At 35.9% G+C, this 18,911-nt stretch overlaps 3 protein-coding genes across 4 annotated transcripts; 1 reads left to right on the top strand and 2 right to left on the bottom strand.

Annotated features, from left to right (window-relative positions):
* Positions 1-7,951: 7,951 nt before the first annotated feature.
* LOC17880697 (probable LRR receptor-like serine/threonine-protein kinase At4g37250) lies at positions 7,952-10,857 on the top strand. Its single transcript, XM_006283102.2, has 2 exons — positions 7,952-9,877; positions 10,006-10,857. Exons 1-2 carry the CDS (start codon positions 8,242-8,244, stop codon positions 10,692-10,694), a joined length of 2,325 nt encoding a protein of 774 aa, XP_006283164.1. The 5' UTR covers positions 7,952-8,241; the 3' UTR covers positions 10,695-10,857.
* A 206-nt stretch (positions 10,858-11,063) lies between these two features.
* On the bottom strand, positions 11,064-12,699 carry LOC17878960 (germination-specific cysteine protease 1). Of its 2 annotated transcripts, none has more exons than XM_023779304.1 (4): positions 12,180-12,699; positions 11,800-12,035; positions 11,580-11,717; positions 11,064-11,493 (listed from the first exon to the last, which is right to left on the bottom strand). In XM_023779304.1, the coding sequence occupies exons 1-4, from the start codon at positions 12,676-12,678 to the stop codon at positions 11,239-11,241; spliced, it is 1,128 nt and encodes a 375-aa protein (XP_023635072.1). In that variant the 5' UTR covers positions 12,679-12,699; the 3' UTR covers positions 11,064-11,238. The 2 variants fall into 2 exon arrangements, with proteins under 2 accessions (XP_023635072.1, XP_006283942.1); XM_006283880.2 differs by having other exon boundaries at positions 11,580-11,720.
* Positions 12,700-15,643: 2,944 nt separating this feature from the next.
* On the bottom strand, positions 15,644-18,392 carry LOC17880302 (probable beta-1,4-xylosyltransferase IRX14). Its single transcript, XM_006283476.2, has 3 exons — positions 17,471-18,392; positions 16,792-17,364; positions 15,644-16,285 (listed from the first exon to the last, which is right to left on the bottom strand). Exons 1-3 carry the CDS (start codon positions 18,199-18,201, stop codon positions 16,018-16,020), a joined length of 1,572 nt encoding a protein of 523 aa, XP_006283538.1. The 5' UTR covers positions 18,202-18,392; the 3' UTR covers positions 15,644-16,017.
* Between the last annotated feature and the right edge of the window lie 519 nt (positions 18,393-18,911).

Here is an 18,911-nt window from a genome sequence, read left to right on the forward strand (position 1 = left end):
ATATTTTTGCCGATCTCCGAAGAAAAAAAAAAAAAAAAAGATAGGCCATAAAAGAGACAGTTGCTTACGTGGCGCAAAACGACAAAGATAGATCGGAAGGCTGATCGTTACCACTTTTTAAAAATAATATTTTATTATTTTTAATATTTTTTTTAAAAAAAAAGAGATAGAAAGAGAAAAAAGAAGGACAGGCTGTAAATCTCTGCCTCCCTTTAACGGCCACTCCCCCACCTGCCGGTCACCCACCCCTTCCCTCTCTCTCTCTCTCTCTCTCCTTTTATTTTGTTTTATTTTTCGTTTCATTACTATTAGTTACTTCACTAATTTTACATTCCAATTACTTTCTTTCTTTATTAAACTTGTGTTGGATGCTAAAAAAATATTTATGTTTTCAATAGTTACATGGTATATGTTAAATAACAAATTTTCATTTGGTTATTTTTTTCAGAAAATTTAGTGTAATTTTCATTTGGTTATTTTTTTCAGAAAATTAAATAATTAAATAATTATTAGTGTTTTGAATAAATTCACATAATAATGTCATATACTACTATTTTTGATGTTTTTGTATATACAGTATGAGAAAACTTAATTTAAGGGGGAGGGGTCGTCTTGAGTGTAATTAATCCTAGTCAACTATCCTTTCTTTATTTGAGATCGAAGAATTGTTTTCGAATTTAAGATGTTATTCCAATCAATGCAATTTGCCTTTATTTTATTTTTCTCCAAATGGATTATGTAAACCAACCAACGGTTCACAAAGTCACTTTTTTTTTTAATTTGTGGTCAATTTCATATGGCATTTAAAACAACCACTGTTGGAATAACCGTAACGATTAAATTTCATTTTAAGTTATAAAAAAAAAAAAAAGACTTTTATCCTATTTTGTATAACTCGGTTATATATAGACTGTGTTTATCTAATCTTATACATTTAGCTATTGATTTATATGCGGGCAAATAATAAATATGAATGTATGACTTTAGTTAGTCTTGAAATTGTTAAAGATTCATAATAAAGATAAGCTTTTAAACCATTTTCAACCGCAGAGAGAATAAACAAACAAATGGGATCTGTGTGGAGGTGTACGGCACCCCGGTTAACAACTAATCCAGCCGTGTACTGCAAAGCACGAGGCACATGCTCCAATCCTACTTACTATATAGGCAAAGGGAAGTTTCTTGCGACCTTCCCTACTACTCTTTTCCTTAGTCACTCTTTTTATTTTTATTTTTTTTTATAAGCATTTGATTAAAGAAGAAAGAAAAAGAGGATAAGATTCTGTCTGAAACTAATTGTTTAATTAGCAGTAGTGTGTGTATGAAAACTAATTATATTTAGCCGATCAATATAATTCATCGAGTGAAGGAGGAAGGGAGACATATGGACCAAAAGCTTTGTAATTAATGGAGATACGGTAAGAGATCTCTTCTGTTTTAGGTACATCGTACCTATTACCTAATTTATTCTCTCCAAGTAATACTAATAGTTATAGCTCCAAATTAACACTACTAATACTAAATTCAATCGTATGTTACCAATGGTAATGCTGTTGAGTTTAACCAAACCAATTCAATCTAAAGTTCCTTATTCATAAGAAACAGACCTTTTCTCGTGGGTTTTAATTAGTTGATAACTGAAAGCAATTCATGTTGATTTGAGATGTATCTGCATTACGTATGGTTATTATGGAAAACGCTCAAAGGTGATCATTGAGACATTAGTTTTGTGTTTTTGGCTCTCAAACGAAAGAGTTAATTCATTAGTGCGCTAATTAATCTATTCAAGTCACCGTAGCACGGCGTACAATATTATAAACTATATAGCTTGAAAGAGTTAAGAGGAGTAAGTACATAAAAAGAGTACAAAGTATATATAAGGTTACATCACAATTTGATCTTTAAATAATAGGAAGCACATTATTCATATCCAATCACTACTCTCTAAAGGAAATGATATTATACTGTGTATTTTTACAGCTAGGCTAATGTAAAAAATCACGAATAAGGGTAGTATTTACTCTACCATGGATATCATATAAATATACTGCTCCATTCCCACAAACGTAGTCTATAATTAATTTCTCGAAAAATAATGCATGTGAGTGATGATGATATGGATATGGTGCCATGGACTGGAATTTCCCAAAATAGCTTATAATCTTTCATAGTTATAACTTGGTTCTAGGTTCAGCGTATGTTTAGAGACCAATCATACGAATGTTCAATGCATATATATATAAGAGTTCCCATAATTAATATTCGAAAATCTAGTAATCCAAAAACCAGAGATTTGTTGCAACGATACTGTCTGGAATATCTTGTAACGAGGACCTAAACCAATACCGATACGATACACATCCACGAGTTCTTCCAAGACATGGAATATTATTTAGGTGGCCGTTTTATTTTTGTTTAAAAAAACTAAGATTCCTGTGAAAGATCAATCATTTAATAAAAAACGATTCTTTCACCGATTAATTTTATAAAATGTTGCCATCAAACGAGAGGACACAAATATTTCGACGTGTACATGACTTCATGAGGTACGTAGAAAGTTCATATACTTAAAATACTGTAAATGAAATCGAATTAGATTTTTACGGAAGAGAACATGTGTTTTTTTTTGTTGCTGAAGAAAATAGGGAAAAAATATAAGAATAGAACATATGATCTATATATGATAAGTACATTAGTGCAAGTTAACTACACAGCCACAAAATGAATATAAAAAAAAATTACTCCTACAAAACTTAAATTTATAATTAGAAAAACTTAGAACAAATGAGATTACGCCTACTGTTCTTTTCGTAAATATTTTCTGATTATTATCGATATTTCATTTTTTTTTTAAATAGTTTGATTTGACCATTGTATTATTAAGGTTGGATGGGAGACAACTGTTACAATTCCATCCGTTGGATCTTATAACGTAGTTTTAAACCGCAGAAGGCACGTGCGAAAAAGGAATAATCACGTGACGGTGAAGACGCGGTTGAAGCAGACACACGTGCGACTTGTTTCTCACCGCTCCGACAAATACACAATTTAAAAAAATGAAGCGGACAAATTTGACCATACGAAAGTCGTATACTTTGGCGTGGTACGGAAGGGTACAAATGTAAATAATCTTGGGAGTTATGAAAAGTCTTGGAACTGTGAACTCAACCAAAAATAAAGAAGAAGAGATCTTTCCTCTTTGATATGGTTGTTGTGTTTATTGATACGACACACGTGAAAACTTTAATACCAACTCTTATCTTATTTCTTTTATTCTTCGTCTCTATTACTGCTACCTCCTTGCATGATCTAAAACTTCTCTCTGTTACTCAAAGCGACAAAAAAAAAAAAAAAAACTTATTCTATGGTTTTAAGATGATGAATCATGGGATTAATTAATAACGAACTATTTTTTGATGCGAGATTATATACGACGCTTGACACTAGACCCTTTACGTACAAAAATAAGTGTGTGTTGTTGTTTTGTATTACTCTCTAATCATGGGACTAATATTATAAATAGATTTGCACTTTGAAGATTGTTGTAAAGTTAAAAGTCGTTTTAACGCATTTATATGTCTATGAACTTTTACTTTGACTAGAAGATCCAGACAAAAGGGTTCAATTTTAAAACACAAAAGTCAAACACAAGTATGTTGTGCTTGGCTTAGTCAATAAGGCGTTGATGACATGCTTACTGCCACCGATAAGTGTGAAGTCTCTCCTATGGCCAAATTATTATATCTTCCTCTCCTTTCAAGGCAAGGTCAATAGATAAGTTTTTCATATTTTGTGTTTGTTGTAGAATATTGACTCATGTAAGTCGTCTTTGCATCATATATACTCCATATTTTTAGTCTATCAAATTTTGATACTTGTACTCAAAAGGTGTTTATCAACCTTGCAGTGAATTTCCCTTCTTTTAAGGAATATATTCTACTGACCTTTTTGTTATTATTGTTTTAGGATGATATATGTGCATAATTTCGGTGATGAAACATTTTAACGATGATCTTGTATTTTAAATTCTTTTGATCGTAGTTCCCATACATTAGTGTTTTCTTCGCATGCCATATAGGTTACGTAAGTACCGTTTGAAACAACTCCAAATTTTAACGTTTCCTTTTTACCTATACACTTTATACAGATCTCTTTATCTATTCGTATAAATGTTGAGGGGAATACTAATTACTACGATATGCATTATATAACTTTTAATGTTATTTAAAAACGTTTTAAGTCAAAGAAAACAGAAAGAATTAAAAAAAAATCCACACCGGCCACTCCTAGATGTTTTGAATTATTATTATTTGGTCAGTTGGCAAAAATGGCACGTGGAACACATGCCCACGATACTCCGTCACTCTCAGACGCGTGTCTAATCTGTGGTTTTAGATATTAGACCGTTCACGATGGATCATGATTGATTCATTGGCAACAATGAAAAGATTCGCTGTATTATTAACCAACAGTGATCTCAAAAAAAGCTTTCGAGATATGAGAGTTGTGCTTTTTGTGATGTATTAATTTAACCTTTTGAAATTATACTCTCTATAGTCTCTACAGTTATTTACTTTGACAAATATCGATTGAAAATTAAAGACTATTCGACAACCGTGACATGATGCATCAAAACGAAAAAAAAAGAAAACGTTTAAGAGAGACTCGTACCCCGCACATGAGCCGATCGTGCTATTACCTTTCCCTTTATTTGGTTTGCCCTTTTCAGCTCTTTCATTACTCAACACAACAAAAACAAAAACAAAAACAAAACGAAAGAATGCTTCGGGCCGAAGTAGTTAGTAAAGAAGAGATCTTTTTATATTTTAATTAGATAAAACGAGGTTAGTGATCCATTGCTTTGTGATAGTGGAGTATCGTTTATTATATTAATCACATCATTCAAGGTTCACTAAACGTCAGTTTATATATTAATATATATATATAGTTATATGCATTATTAATAAGTATGTCACCAAAATATAAACTAAAAATCGCCGTTTGCTGACCCCAATTAGCGTTTCTGCCACTTGAAAAAAGCGGTTGGAGTTTTCATGTAATTACTGTAATTTTTTTTAATTTTTTTTTATGTATATGATATTTGTATCTGAATGGGATGTAGCTATCAACAAAAAGAAAAGCATCTGATGTACGTAGCAATGAAATTTACAACCACTGCTAAACAAATTGTCCACTTAAAAATAGTTTTATAGATAAATTTTGGGAATAAAGCTGACAATGACTGTGTCGGATGTCGTCATTCGCTGAAGCTACCATATTCATACGAACGAACGAATAATGTGCTATATTATAATTGGTAATAAAATAAGATTTTTGTTTAGACCAAAAAAATAAAAATCCACAAGATTAGAAAGTCAGTATCTCGGAATTAAAAGTTAAACTAGTGGAAAACGCCGTAGAGAGAAGATTGGAAAGCCTTAAAAAGCCCAATAATTTTGGGCAATATTCGTTTGGGTTACCTAAGCTCACCACTGCTTCTTCTGTTTCTCTTATAATGAGTTGCATAGGCCTTAAAGGTCCATTAAACTTAGAAGATTTGTGAGATTATATATTTCGGTCTCGTCTAATATGTTTCTCTCAGTTTTAGTTGCTTACGACATTAAAACCATGTCCATATCATCACCCTCCAAAACAAATTTACAAACCATCTCTCTGTTTCATAGTCAATGAAAGAAAGAAATAAAGAAACTGACGTTTTGTATATTTAATACAACTTTTTTGAAAAAAGAATTGCTATCGCCATTATGAATTTATTAGCTCCATAAATAAAATAATATTGACAAAATATATGATATTATAAATTTGGTTTTCTTAAAACACGGGAGTCAACAGCTTGTATATCTAATTTACTGTATAATAATAATAATTTACGTACTAGTTTCGGATTTTCGGGGATAACGTATCACATTACAAAATGACTCAGTTTATAAGTACCACAAGACCAAAATAATTAGTACTGTAGTATTTAATTTCATTGTTACGAATTTTATAATATACGGTCGACTCGAGATTATGTATAGTTTGATGATTCATTGACTCAGTTTCAAAGCTCACCTTTAAATAAGCTCTTTCGATGATTTTCGCATAAAACAACACGTAAGGAGGAACATGATCCACGGATTAGGCAAAAAGCTAAGGTTAGAACTCTCATACATTTGCATCTTACTTAAAAGGAGCAATATATATATATAGATTATATCCTAGTTCCAAGGTGAAGACTCAATTTACTTTTATTTCTTGTTGTTTAATTGATCTCTGTAACTCAATACTTCCAAGTTCCAAAACTATAGATATTTTGTATTATCATAATTTTTTTTTTTTTTTGAAGAAATTAATAGTCAAGAACGTTAGGTATATATACAAATAATGACATGATATAAGAGTTTTCAATATGCTTTTAATCTTGAAGTAAAAATCTGAAATGGTTGAACGAAATAAAAAGCCAAATGGCCGACTTAGAAATTGATTGAATTGCTAAAGCGAGACTCTTTACCCTTTAAATTATAAATCATATGATTTGACCTCATTTGTGCCTTCTTTTCAATTTCCAATTTAACCTAAAACTCATAATATCCAACCCAATATACCCACGAAACGTAAAGTTCACAAAACAAAACCAACTTTATTATTACTATTACAACTACATTTTTCAGATATCTCTTTTCTTTTAAACCCTAAACATATTCACAAATCAGGTCATTTTTATTTAAGTGAAAAAGAGCAATGACAGATTTTGTTACAAACAAATGCAATATAAAGCTAAAAGATATCATCATAGAAACCAAACTAAAATAGAAGCATTTAGTGAACTCTCTGGCAGTGGCAGGGGAGCTAAGCTGTGTGTCTTGATTGGAAGGTGGGAAAATGGGTTGTTAATTAACTTTTTATGTTTATTGAATTAAAAAACTCTAATATAGTTTAGTTTATAATTCCGGAAAGGATGATCATAAATCTAATGTATATTTTTTAATGGTCCACCACCAAAGAAAAAAACTTAACAAGGCTGGGTTTGTGGCTTTTTACTGTTGGACTCATTATACATAAAGTGTATTTCATGAAACTTTATTGAATCCTTTTCAGCTTAAAATTTTGTATTATTATAAAAGAAGTGGTTGATGATTGATGAAGAGATCACCTCAAACTTTTTATACAAAAAGAAAAGGAACTGTGTTAATAGATATTAAAACAGTTAAAGAAAGAATTGAGTAAAAGGGAATAAACAAAGAGACTAAAATGATGGGTTATGGACCATATGTGTGTGTGCGCACTGCGCACTCGTAAATCCAATTATTGATAAACATATATATACACTTTGATGGACATTGCCATGCCATAAATTCAATTCACCTACTTCGAGTTTAACCAAACTCAGTATGTATATATATCCATATGAATATGATAAGACCAAAGAGACAATGTGATTTTGATAAGGATCAGAACGTGAATATGGGAGTATTCTGTTTTCCATCCATTTAATCATATAGCTTGAAGACAAATCATTACTTCGTACAGAAATTGAATGCAGAATCTTCCGGACGATTATTTTACAAAAACACATAATGAAATGAAGAAAAACAAATAGTCATAAGCAGCAGAGAGCACATGAAAGCCATTTACAGAGGAAAAATACCTACTCGACTACTCGTAAAGCATCAGAACCATATTCGAAAAACAAAAAAAAAACTACAACATGCCTTATTTTTCTAAAACTCACAAAGATCCAATGTATTCGATTTAAGATTCCTTCGAGCTATATTGGCTGTGTGAACCAAAAAAAGAAAGTAGTCAGTGAAAACATTATAAATTTTATTTATTACAGCATTAGTAACTGCAGCTCTCATATAAATGTCGTGTAGCTTACTAATTCCTGAGGAATCTACTCGTTTCTTCGGTTCAGTAAAGAAAGAGAGAGAGAAAAGTACAAATATTAGTTGTAAAGACAAGAAAAAAGAGATTTCATATAATAAATGAACAAGACTGTAATAACAAGTAGTGTGTATTCGTATTGATAATTAGAATTTAAGAAACTCTGCAATATTTTCTCAGAGAGACAGAGACACAAAGAAAGAGAGAGAGAGAGAGAGCATTTAGGGAACAGGAAGTGGAGTGTTTGGTTACGGTGGTGAGCTGTTTCTTTTTCTCTCTTTTAACTCTCTTTAACTCTCTTCACACCTCTCTCTATCTCTCCCTCTCTGTCTTTCACAGTAGTTTGATGAAGCCATGAAAATGGAGTTGATGCCAATGGTTTTCTTCTTCTTCTTCTTTTGCTCTGTTTTGAATTCCTCTGCTTTGAACTCTGATGGGTTGGTTCTGATGAAATTTAAGTCCTCTGTTCTTGTTGATCCTCTGTCTTTATTACAGACTTGGAATCACAAACACCAAACTCCATGTTCTTGGAGAGGTGTCTCTTGTAATAACGATTCTAAAGTCTTGACCTTGTCTCTCCCCAATTCTCAGCTTCTTGGTTCGGTTCCATCTGATTTGGGTTCTCTCTTGACACTTCAAAGTCTCGATCTTTCCAACAATTCCTTCAATGGGCCATTACCAGTTTCTTTCTTCAACGCTAGAGAGCTCAGGTTCCTCGATCTCTCCAGTAACATGATCTCCGGCGAGCTCCCTTCTGCAATTGGTGATCTTCACAATCTTCTAACCCTAAATCTCTCTGATAATGCCTTGGCGGGAAAGTTACCTGCCAATTTGGCGTCATTGAGAAACTTGACGGTGGTTTCTTTGGAGAATAATTACTTCTCCGGCGAGATTCCTGGCGGTTGGAGAGTTGTTGAGTCCTTAGACCTGTCGTCGAATCTTATCAATGGCTCGCTTCCACCGGATTTTGGCGGAGACAGTCTCCGGTACTTGAACGTCTCGTTTAACCAAATCTCCGGCGAAATTCCACCTGGTATCGGAGCCGATTTCCCCAGAAACGTCACCGTTGATCTCTCATTCAACAACTTAACCGGTCCAATCCCGGATTATCCGGTTTTCTTTGACCAGAAATCAAATTCATTTTCAGGAAACCCGAATCTATGCGGTGACCCGACCCGAAACCCGTGTCCCATCCCTTCCTCACCGTCGATTGTCTCCGAGGCCGAAGTACCAACATCTACACCAGCAATAGCCGCCATACCGAACACAATTGGGTCAAACCCGGTTACCGATCCAAAATCACAACAAACCGACTCAAATCCCCGAACCCGGTTACGACCCGGAGTTATAATTGGGATAGTTATCGGAGACGTAGCCGGAATCGGAATCCTTGCCTTGATTTTCCTCTATATCTATAGATGCAAGAAGAACAAGACCGTTGATTACGACAGCAACAAACAAAGACAAGAAACAGAGACAACAATTACGCTATCAACATTTTCATCACAATCATCTTCTTCTTCTTCACCAGAGGAATCAAGAAGATTCAAGAAATGGTCATGTCTACGAAAAGATCCTGAAACGACACCATCTGAAGACGAAGAAGAAGAGGATGGCGACGAAGAAACCTGTTACAATGCAAATCAACAGTCAGGAGATAACAAGAAAGGGACGTTAGTGACCGTTGAGGGAGAGAAAGAGATGGAGATTGAGACTCTGCTTAAGGCCTCAGCTTATATTCTAGGAGCCACTGGTTCGAGTATAACGTATAAAGCCGTTCTCGAGGATGGAAGGGTTTTCGCGGTTCGTCGGCTAGGTGACAACGGTTTGAACCAGCGCCGGTTTAAGGATTTCGAGTCGCATATACGAGCCATTGGAAAATTGGTTCACCCGAATTTGGTCAGACTCTGTGGGTTCTATTGGGGTACCGACGAGAAATTGGTCATTTACGATTTTGTCCCTAATGGCAGCCTCGTCAACCCTCGTTTCCGTGAGTTTTATTGAACGTTTGTCTATTTAACCGTTACATGATTTGGTAGTTTGTGATTAGCCTAGTTTGCTAAAGTAGGATCTTAATGCACATGTGTGAGTTATGCTGAGATTAGAGTGTTTTGGCAGGAAAAGGAGGAGGGTCTTCTTCGCCTTATCATTTACCGTGGGAAACTCGACTCAAGATAGCAAAGGGCATTGCACGTGGGCTGGCTTATCTCCACGAGAAGAAGCATGTGCATGGAAACTTGAAGCCTAGTAACATACTCTTGGGCCACGACATGGAGCCTAAAATAGGCGATTTCGGACTCGAAAGGCTTCTAACAGGGGAAACGAGCTACATCCGAGCTGGTGGGTCATCTCGGATTTTCAGTAGTAAGCGTTACACAACCTCCTCCCGAGACTTCTCGTCTATAGGGCGTACGCCAAGCCCCAGTCCGAGCTCGGTTGGGCCGATGTCACCTTACTGCGCACCGGAGTCTCTCCGAAGCCTAAAACCGAGTCCAAAATGGGACGTTTACGGCTTTGGAGTGATCCTTCTCGAGCTTCTCACGGGAAAGATCGTGTCGGTTGAAGAGATTGTGCTAGGAAACGGATTGACAGTTGCGGACGGACATCGCGCACTGAGGATGGCAGATGTGGCCATGCGCGGCGAGTTAGACGGCAAGCAAGACTTTCTGCTCGATTGTTTCAAGTTAGGCTGTAGCTGCGCATCTCCTGTTCCTCAAAAGAGGCCAACGATGAAAGAATCTTTGGCTGTTCTTGAAAAATTGGGTCCAACTGCTACTAAGTCTCCATCGTTCCACTACGGACATTAATGTGTCAGTTTGATACAACTAGTTTAGTCAATTTGATTTTATTGCTAACTTGTTTCTGTCATTCTGTGTATAGAACTTGTATTTCCTGTTTTTTTTTTACAGTCTGATTTCCCAACATTAATAATATTTTTATTGAAAAGAATATACTGTCACTAATGCTGGATATACAAATGGCGTGGGAAAATAGAGCTCAATGTATTTGAGAGAGAAGGAAAGAAAGTGTGAAGGTTAATGAATCTGTGTAACTTATGAAATACATGTGAGGAAGTGTCTGTGTGAGTAAAGAGCTAAAAAAAAAAAAGAAATATATCATTTTATTATATATTTCTTTTGATACATAAATAAACAAGCAATCTTTCTTTGATTATAAAGGAAATTGATCGACATAAGGATTTATAAAGTTTAACATCCTTATGATGAATCAACTACCTTCTTTTTTTTTTGGGTTCAAAAACTATACATTACAAACAATAATAATATGAGATTTAAATTAAATGATAAGAATCCCAAATGTTGAAATCTTGTACATCGAGCGTTTTGATTCCTAAACACTGCTGATGATACTTCCACGAACCGGGTTTGGACTGTACTTAACCGGATACGAGGCTTCAACCGCAATCCCACACTTACCGGATTTAGAAGCCGCCAAGTTCCTCTCCATCCTAATGTAACCTTCCTCACCCCAACGCGGACCCCAAGAGTTCCTCACAATCCAATAGTCGACGCCGTTCTCTGTCCCGTACCCTACCGCCACCACCGCGTGATCAAGATTCGTACCACACTCCCCGGTGAAGATCCCCTGCCAACCAAAACCAAACCGGTTATTTGAGTATCCAAAACCCGGTTTTGTTACAAACTACAAAATTTAAGGTCGGCTCCGCTTACCGATTGGTAATGTTGGAAAATTCTACCACCGGCTTCAATAGCAACACTCACAGGCTGGTGTGAAATTGCTTTCTTCAAGGCTGCCTCGTCTTTCGTAGGAACATCTTCGTACCCATCAATACTCACAACTCTTGAATTCTTCTGCAAAAAACACAACAAGATTTGAATATATGTTGTAATTCAAAATGAAAACAGAGTTGCTCTGTTTTTGTGTGTTTACCAAGAAAGAATTGCATTTCCCGTTGGATCCACGGTAAGGGTAATCTTTTTCAGTGTTTAAGCCACCGTTCTTCATGATGAATTGAAAAGCGTAGTCCATTAAACCTCCGTTGCAACCTTGGTTGTAGGCTTTGTCGCAGTCCACTAGTTCTTGTTCTGACAGAGATACGAGTTCTCCTGTTACTATCTTATTTATACCTTCTACTGCTGCAGTTGTCGAAAACGCCCAACAACTTCCTGCGTAGAGTAATAGTACACATAATAAGATCAATACGGAATAATACACAGCTCCATGTATTACAAATTTACAATGTTAAGTTACTTTGTATGTTTGTAAGATCGATTAGATTATAAAGGATAAAAGCATAATTAAGCAATTACCGCAAGTTCCTTGGTCTTTAACGGGATTAACGGCTCCTTTCTGCCTCCAATCAACCGTCTCTGGAACCCCTTTGCCGTTTACAGCGGCTGAGTATTTCTGGTTAACATGCTTGGCCTTAGCGATGCGGCGGGTGGGCTCTGTTCTTGCTCCAAGGTATAAACTTCGGTACTCATCGTTAGTGAGATCGGTAAATTTGGTGAGACCAAGCTTGTAAGTAGCGTTCTTGTTGTTGTGGTTGTGAAGATCGATGAATCTTAGGTTGTCTTTGAAAATATTGAATCTTCTGTCTTGGTCGTTGATGATACCGTTGTTGTTGTTAGTTTTCCCGTGTTCCGCGGACCATTGTAAGTAGATGGACCTCACTTCTTCATCGGTTCTCCACCAGCCGTCGGATGGAAGTTGGAGAAGGTCGTCTTTGATGATGGACTCATCACCAGAGGCTAATGAGACGACGACGTATAAGAGAAGTAACGAGAGGATTTTTGATGAGGGAGCCATGTTTTGGTCCTTTTGGATATAGTTGGGAATATTTTGAGATGGTTTGTTTTTTGTTTGAGGGGATGATGAGAAACTGTGGTACTATTTATACAAAATTTTTGATGTATATATTAATATTTCAAGTTGGTATACTTTTCTATTATAATGAATGGGAATAATGGGCATGCAAGATGGTGGACGGTTCGAATGGATTTTTTTGAATGAATTTTTTTTGTGTATTTAATCAGTAGTATATATATATATATATATATATATATATATATATATAAATATTATATATTTGTGTGTGAATATACAAGAGGCAGGCAGATATTTATGTATTTTTCATTAGTTTAATACATTTCGAAACTGGAAAAAGATCCTATTAATGCATTTCACGGATCTACAAAATAATAATAAAAATTTATTTTTTCTAAATGTTACTATTGGAAGTCTCCAGAGAAGAGTTAAGTTGAATTATTGAGAGTGTTAAAGGTATTTTTAGTTATCTTTTGTACATTAGTTTTTACTTGTAAGAAGTACGCAACCTTCTTTCTTAATTCGACTGATCTGTCTGATCATAATTTTTATGCTCGTATATATGTTACATATAAACGGGATGTTAGTATCATTACGTTTGTTACGTACAATTTTATCGGATATTAATGATTTTTGATTTAAAATTTTGACTTCAGTAGAATGAAAGCATATATCGAAGAAGCAGATAATTGTGAGAGATAGCCGACCAAGAAACAAAGAACTAGGAAACATAGTTCCCCTTCCCTTGCGACACTTTTGTTTGGTAAAAGCATTCATTCGACATTTTTATTGTATTTCACCCAAAAGAAAAGGAGTTCAAACTCCGAAGATTCGTGGGGTCAAAATATTCGTCTGTCCAATTCAAATAGTTTACTATTCTCTTCTAAAGTCTGTTTACGGAATTATCTTGTAGACTGTGTAAATGTAATATATTACTACATGCAAATTATAATAAGATGGTTTGTTTGTTACTTTCTTTTTACTTTTCTGCGGTCTGTTGTATACATCACCAATCTACCACGAGAGACTTGCGTATGTATTCATATATATCAGACGACTAACGTAAATAGATTGCTATCGTATAGTAGAAGAAACCATGTAAACCTTTTAACACAACGATGTTATTTCATTCTGGTGTAATTTTGCCTTTTTAACCTATCTCAGATGGCCTATGCGTTATTATCTTTATTTTTCATGGTCATGCAGTTTAATTTGATATTTTTAACCCGATCAGTATTATATATTTCCCCCGATTTGCATACAATTTTTTTTTTTTTGGTTTGAGTTGTCACATGGCTCACGCCTTATGTATTTATTGTTCCCTCTGTTATGTTTGGATACAGTCAGTCAGCTCTTAGCTGCAAACAGGCTTTTTGCGTCTCACCGGAATGGTCATTGGCTACTAAAACCATACCACGCTCGCAGCAAATTGTGAACTTTACTTTCAGTTCCGGACGCATGGGAACATGAAGAAATACAATCAAAACTGGGAAATTGGAAACAGGATGATCTCACTCGAAATCAATATTTACGAAATAGCTGCATCTTCTTTCGTGACCGAGAGCTCCTTTTACGTTGAATGATATAATATACATATATACATATATTGACATTGGGTTGTGAACATTTTAATTAGGTATAGATGTCTGTGAAATCTCTGAATTCAACGTTACATCAGTTCCCAAGAAACTGTGGTCTGGTTTAACAATTTTCACGTCTGAAATAATTCATTTGTTGGCTTCTCCAACTGTTATTAATACTAGTTAGTTGATTGATATAAAGATATATAGAGAGCTTTATGAAGATTCATGGAACAAATAAGAAAGAGAAGGGATGGGTGGATGAGATGTTCCCATTTCACGGCAGATTCTATGGTCATGAGGCGGCGACCCATCCTGACCGTTGGAGTTTTCATATACATATATATGTAAAGCAATACATACTTCTGAATAAAAAGAGGAGAATAAAATTGGGATTGGAGGAAATGGGAGGCAAAGAGGTGTCTAAACCAAGTTTCAAACCGAAGTTGGCTTTTGATAAGGTTTAAGAAACAAAAGTGTCTCCCTCGTGTTTCTGACATATGTGACAACTAAAGGTGACCGTTTCATTTAAAGAAAAAGGTGACCGTTTCTGTTTTGTATATATATCACTAATTTTGTTCAATTTGGATATTATTTTGTATGGGGAAGCTAGGCTACGCACGAAGCATGGGAACATGTATGGCATGTTTTGATATTTTGACTTGAGAATTGTGTAATCAAAAGCGTTTCCTTTTTGTATAACGTCATTTTGGGATTCAGAAATATTAAGAAATTGAAAAAGAAGAAGAAAAAAACGAAGCAAAGAAACCGACTGTTACCGTAAGATGTGAATTGTAAAATGGTCAAAGGACACGCTCACACGCACCCATTGTTACGACCATAGTTTCAAACAAACGAAAAAGAAAAGGAAGAAGTGGTGGTGGCTGGTGGGGAGTAGTTAAAAAAAGGAAAACATGTGATCTTGTCTGACAAAACCGCCTTATCCTCCTCCATTATTTCGGTTATGAATCTGTTTGCAGTCTTTGTCTCGCCTTTAAAAATTCTCTGGTTTCTTCTATTCTCTTACCTCAGCAAATTATGATTCTGTTTTGTTTTTTTTTACACCTTTCTTCCCCCATTTCTTTCTCTCGAAGGTATCTTTTCCAATGTCTTCATCTCAAAGATTAAATCTTCTGAAGTTACTGGTAGCTTCTAGCCCAATCTCAGGATTTGGTAATATATTTTTCCTTACAATCCCACTTGCAGATATAGACATAGATGTTGTCATATCTATGCTCACATATTCTTTTAACAACTAAAAGAAAAAATACTTTGGACGTAAGAAATGACTTTGATTTCTGAGAGACGATTGTGTAAGAGTAAAAAATATTTATAATCCATCAACCGAAGTAAAATTGAGACACTACTGCAGAAAACGTAAATGAATTGAGAAATATGCTTGCAAACTATACAACCCAAAGTTTTGTTTCTACACTTTTTTTTTGTATCCCTCAAGAACATGAAACAAACAATCTTTGTTACTAATAAAAGATAAGTTTCAAATGACCAAAAAATGAAAACGGTAGTTGAAAAAACGAATGATCATCGTTCCCCGAAAAACCTGTATACCTTTTTGGGAGCTCCATCATTATAATCTAAAATTTCCCAGCTTTGTTCTCCCTCTCGTTAGCTGTAATATATGCGGTATCTGGAGGAGAAGATGATCTCTGAGGTTTCTCTAAGACTTTTGGCAAACAAATGAATAATAGTAGCAAAGATCTCTTGAACTGTATTCTTTTTCTCAGTTTCTTTCTTGACGCTTTGACATAGATGAAGAAACTTGTGTTGTATCGGTTAGTTTAGGTTCATGTTTATTTCTCTTACTTCTGCGTTTCGGTTTTCGGATTTTGGTTGAATGTTGTTGCTGCTTAGGTATCACCACGACAGTGTTGCCACCTTGGGACAATGGCATTTGATCTTTCTTTTTGGTTGGTGGCTCTGGAGGAACATCTGGCCATGGAGTGCGTTTAGCGGCAACTGTGATCTCTAACGGAGGATCAATTATCCATCTGTATTCAAAGCACAAGAAAAAGCGAAACACAAGTCAACATCATAAGAACATTCAGACAATGTGAGACCAAGAGATCTTTCCATAAAACACAAATCCTTTTTGTCTTTTTATCCTTAGCCTGTTCTGACCCAACAACAAGATCTGATCAGTATTAATAGACTAATTGACTTATGACCTAAAAGAGGTGTAAACTAGTCAATTCAACAAGACTGGACTTGCAAATGGTTGGTAGTACCAACTTGGTACTTGGTAAGATTAGGTTTTCAAGTTTTCATACCCCCATCTAAATATGAAACTAGTCAAACTCACTAACTAATTCCTAATTTGAACTTGGGCAAAAGTCCAGCAAATTAGTTATATTCCTTGTGACTAAAGACCTGCTTCCTAAATCGATTGATAAAGAGCTTACTAAAACCACAGTTGAGAATGTTTATCCGGTCTTCAATAAGATTGCAAGATGATTAACAATATGCACAATTACTATATAGGAGCACAAAGGCATACCCGGGAGGGAATTTGCTATCAGCTCGTGCTTCAACACGAAGCCACCATAGCAGAACCTGTCTTCCACAGCTTCCAAGAGGCTCCACCATTGTAGGATCCTTCAATAGAGACAAAGGACTCTCCACGCCTTCATTCTCATTCAACGAACCAAAGTCCTTAATCCACTCTGGCTTATTCTCAGCTTCCTCCCATAGCAATCTCGAGTTCAGCACGAACCCAGACCACTCTAATTTCTGAGGCAAAACCGCAGCAACATCATCGATATAAACCGCACTCTTCCCCGCATATGGCAAGGTATTAAAAATGTGCCACCCAATCAACTGATCAGTTGAGTTACAAGCAGGACCTTGAACCGGTAACGAAGAGCTCTCGCCCTCTTCCCCTGTCTCCTTCTCTTTCCTCTTATCCATCGAGATAACCATCTCTTCCGCATTTCCAGAATGCGCCAATATCCCAACAGAAACAGTACCAAACCACTTCACATTCTGAATTTCATCAAAGAACTCCATGCTATGCATATTACTATCGTCCGCAAACATCACAATCCCATCAAGCTTCTCTTCTCTCACAACTCTAAACACACCAACAGAAAGAACATAACTTTCAGCTCACATCACACACATTTCAAATCTAGATGCATTATTGAAACAAAACAGATAAAATCAACAAATAAACTTGCCTCAAAGCCTGGAGTCTCATAAAGACTTCTAATTTACTACGATCCTCCCAAGTATTAGGCATTCTCTGGTCAATCCCGAGATGAATCGTCCTAAGTCCTGATTTGGCAATGATGGAAGCCGTCTCGTTAGTAGCACCACCAGCTTCAACAACGATCCAAACCAGATCATAAGGAACAAGCATCAACGAATGCATCACACCACTCAAATGCAAAGCCTGGAAAGTCCTCACATAAGTCGGCGTCACAGCTATAACCATCTTACTAGTCTTCATCCCAAAGATGGTCTTTTGCTCCTTCTGAACTCTCTCTATAATCTGATGAGCTTTCATCACCTCAGCCGGGTTGGGATGCGGCCAGGGCCGGATCCGGATCCCGTGTCTCCCGACAACAACACGCGAGCTCCTCGTCGCCGCGGCCACCGTCACGTTAGCTCCGGGATCTAGATGACGGCCGATTGTGTGAACATCGAGGTGCTTAACGGGTAAGTCAGGACGAAACGGAGCAGAGTAGAGATTGGTAGAAGAAGTAGAGAAGAGGAAGAAGAAGACTAATCTGGAGAATCGAAACCCGAGAACTAGACTAACCAAGCAACAAAGACAGTGCACGAAAAGCCAAAACACAGCAACTAGAGACTTCCCGGAGCCATCAACGGAAGAATCAAGCGACGTCGGAGATCTGAAGCTATTACTCCGGCGATTTAAGTAGCTCTGATGTAAAGCAGAGAGCTTCATCTCCTCCTCCTCTCCTTCGTTGACCCTCTCTTTCTTGCTTCCTCCTCCTCCTTATCAAAAAGATCTGAGATTACTTCAATTTCACGACCTTAATCAGTTCGATTATCGCTTTCTCTTCTTGCTGTTGTTGCTGCTGCTGCTGCTGCTCTCTCTCTCTCTCACCATACCAAAATCTCTGATGCTTCGTTGCAACGCCATCGAAGAAGCAGGGGAAAGCGACAAGGTGGGACACGTGTACTTTTCTAATTGGCTAAAATCGATTAAATTACCTCTTCTTATAATATATGTGTCGTTTTAATATATGTGTCTGTGTCTGTGTAAAATTAGAGTAAAATTAGGGTCGTTTTAATATATGTGTCTGTGTCTAATTGAAGTTAATTTTGTTTTTAGTAATAATTTTTGTGGGAAATTTCGGGTGTTACATTAAACATCCTCTCTCAATCTTTTGAATTAAATGAATGTGTTTTGTTTTTCAACAAAAGCATATGGTTCTCTTTAATTAATGGCTATTGAAAGTGATTATCGAGAAGGAATGTACATGAATTTGGGAAAGACTACTAAACCAAGTGATTGATTACGGGATATCTTTAATGGGCCATAAGTTAAAGCCCATGATAAAGACGTATCCGTCATGTCATAGACATAGAGTACAGTCTGGTCCACAGAAAATGATCCGGTTTGGATGATTTTGGTATAGAGGTTAATAATCT

This window comes from Capsella rubella, unplaced genomic scaffold (genome assembly GCF_000375325.1).
Source record: "Capsella rubella cultivar Monte Gargano unplaced genomic scaffold, Caprub1_0 scaffold_7, whole genome shotgun sequence".
NCBI classification, from domain to species: Eukaryota; Viridiplantae; Streptophyta; class Magnoliopsida; order Brassicales; family Brassicaceae; genus Capsella; species Capsella rubella.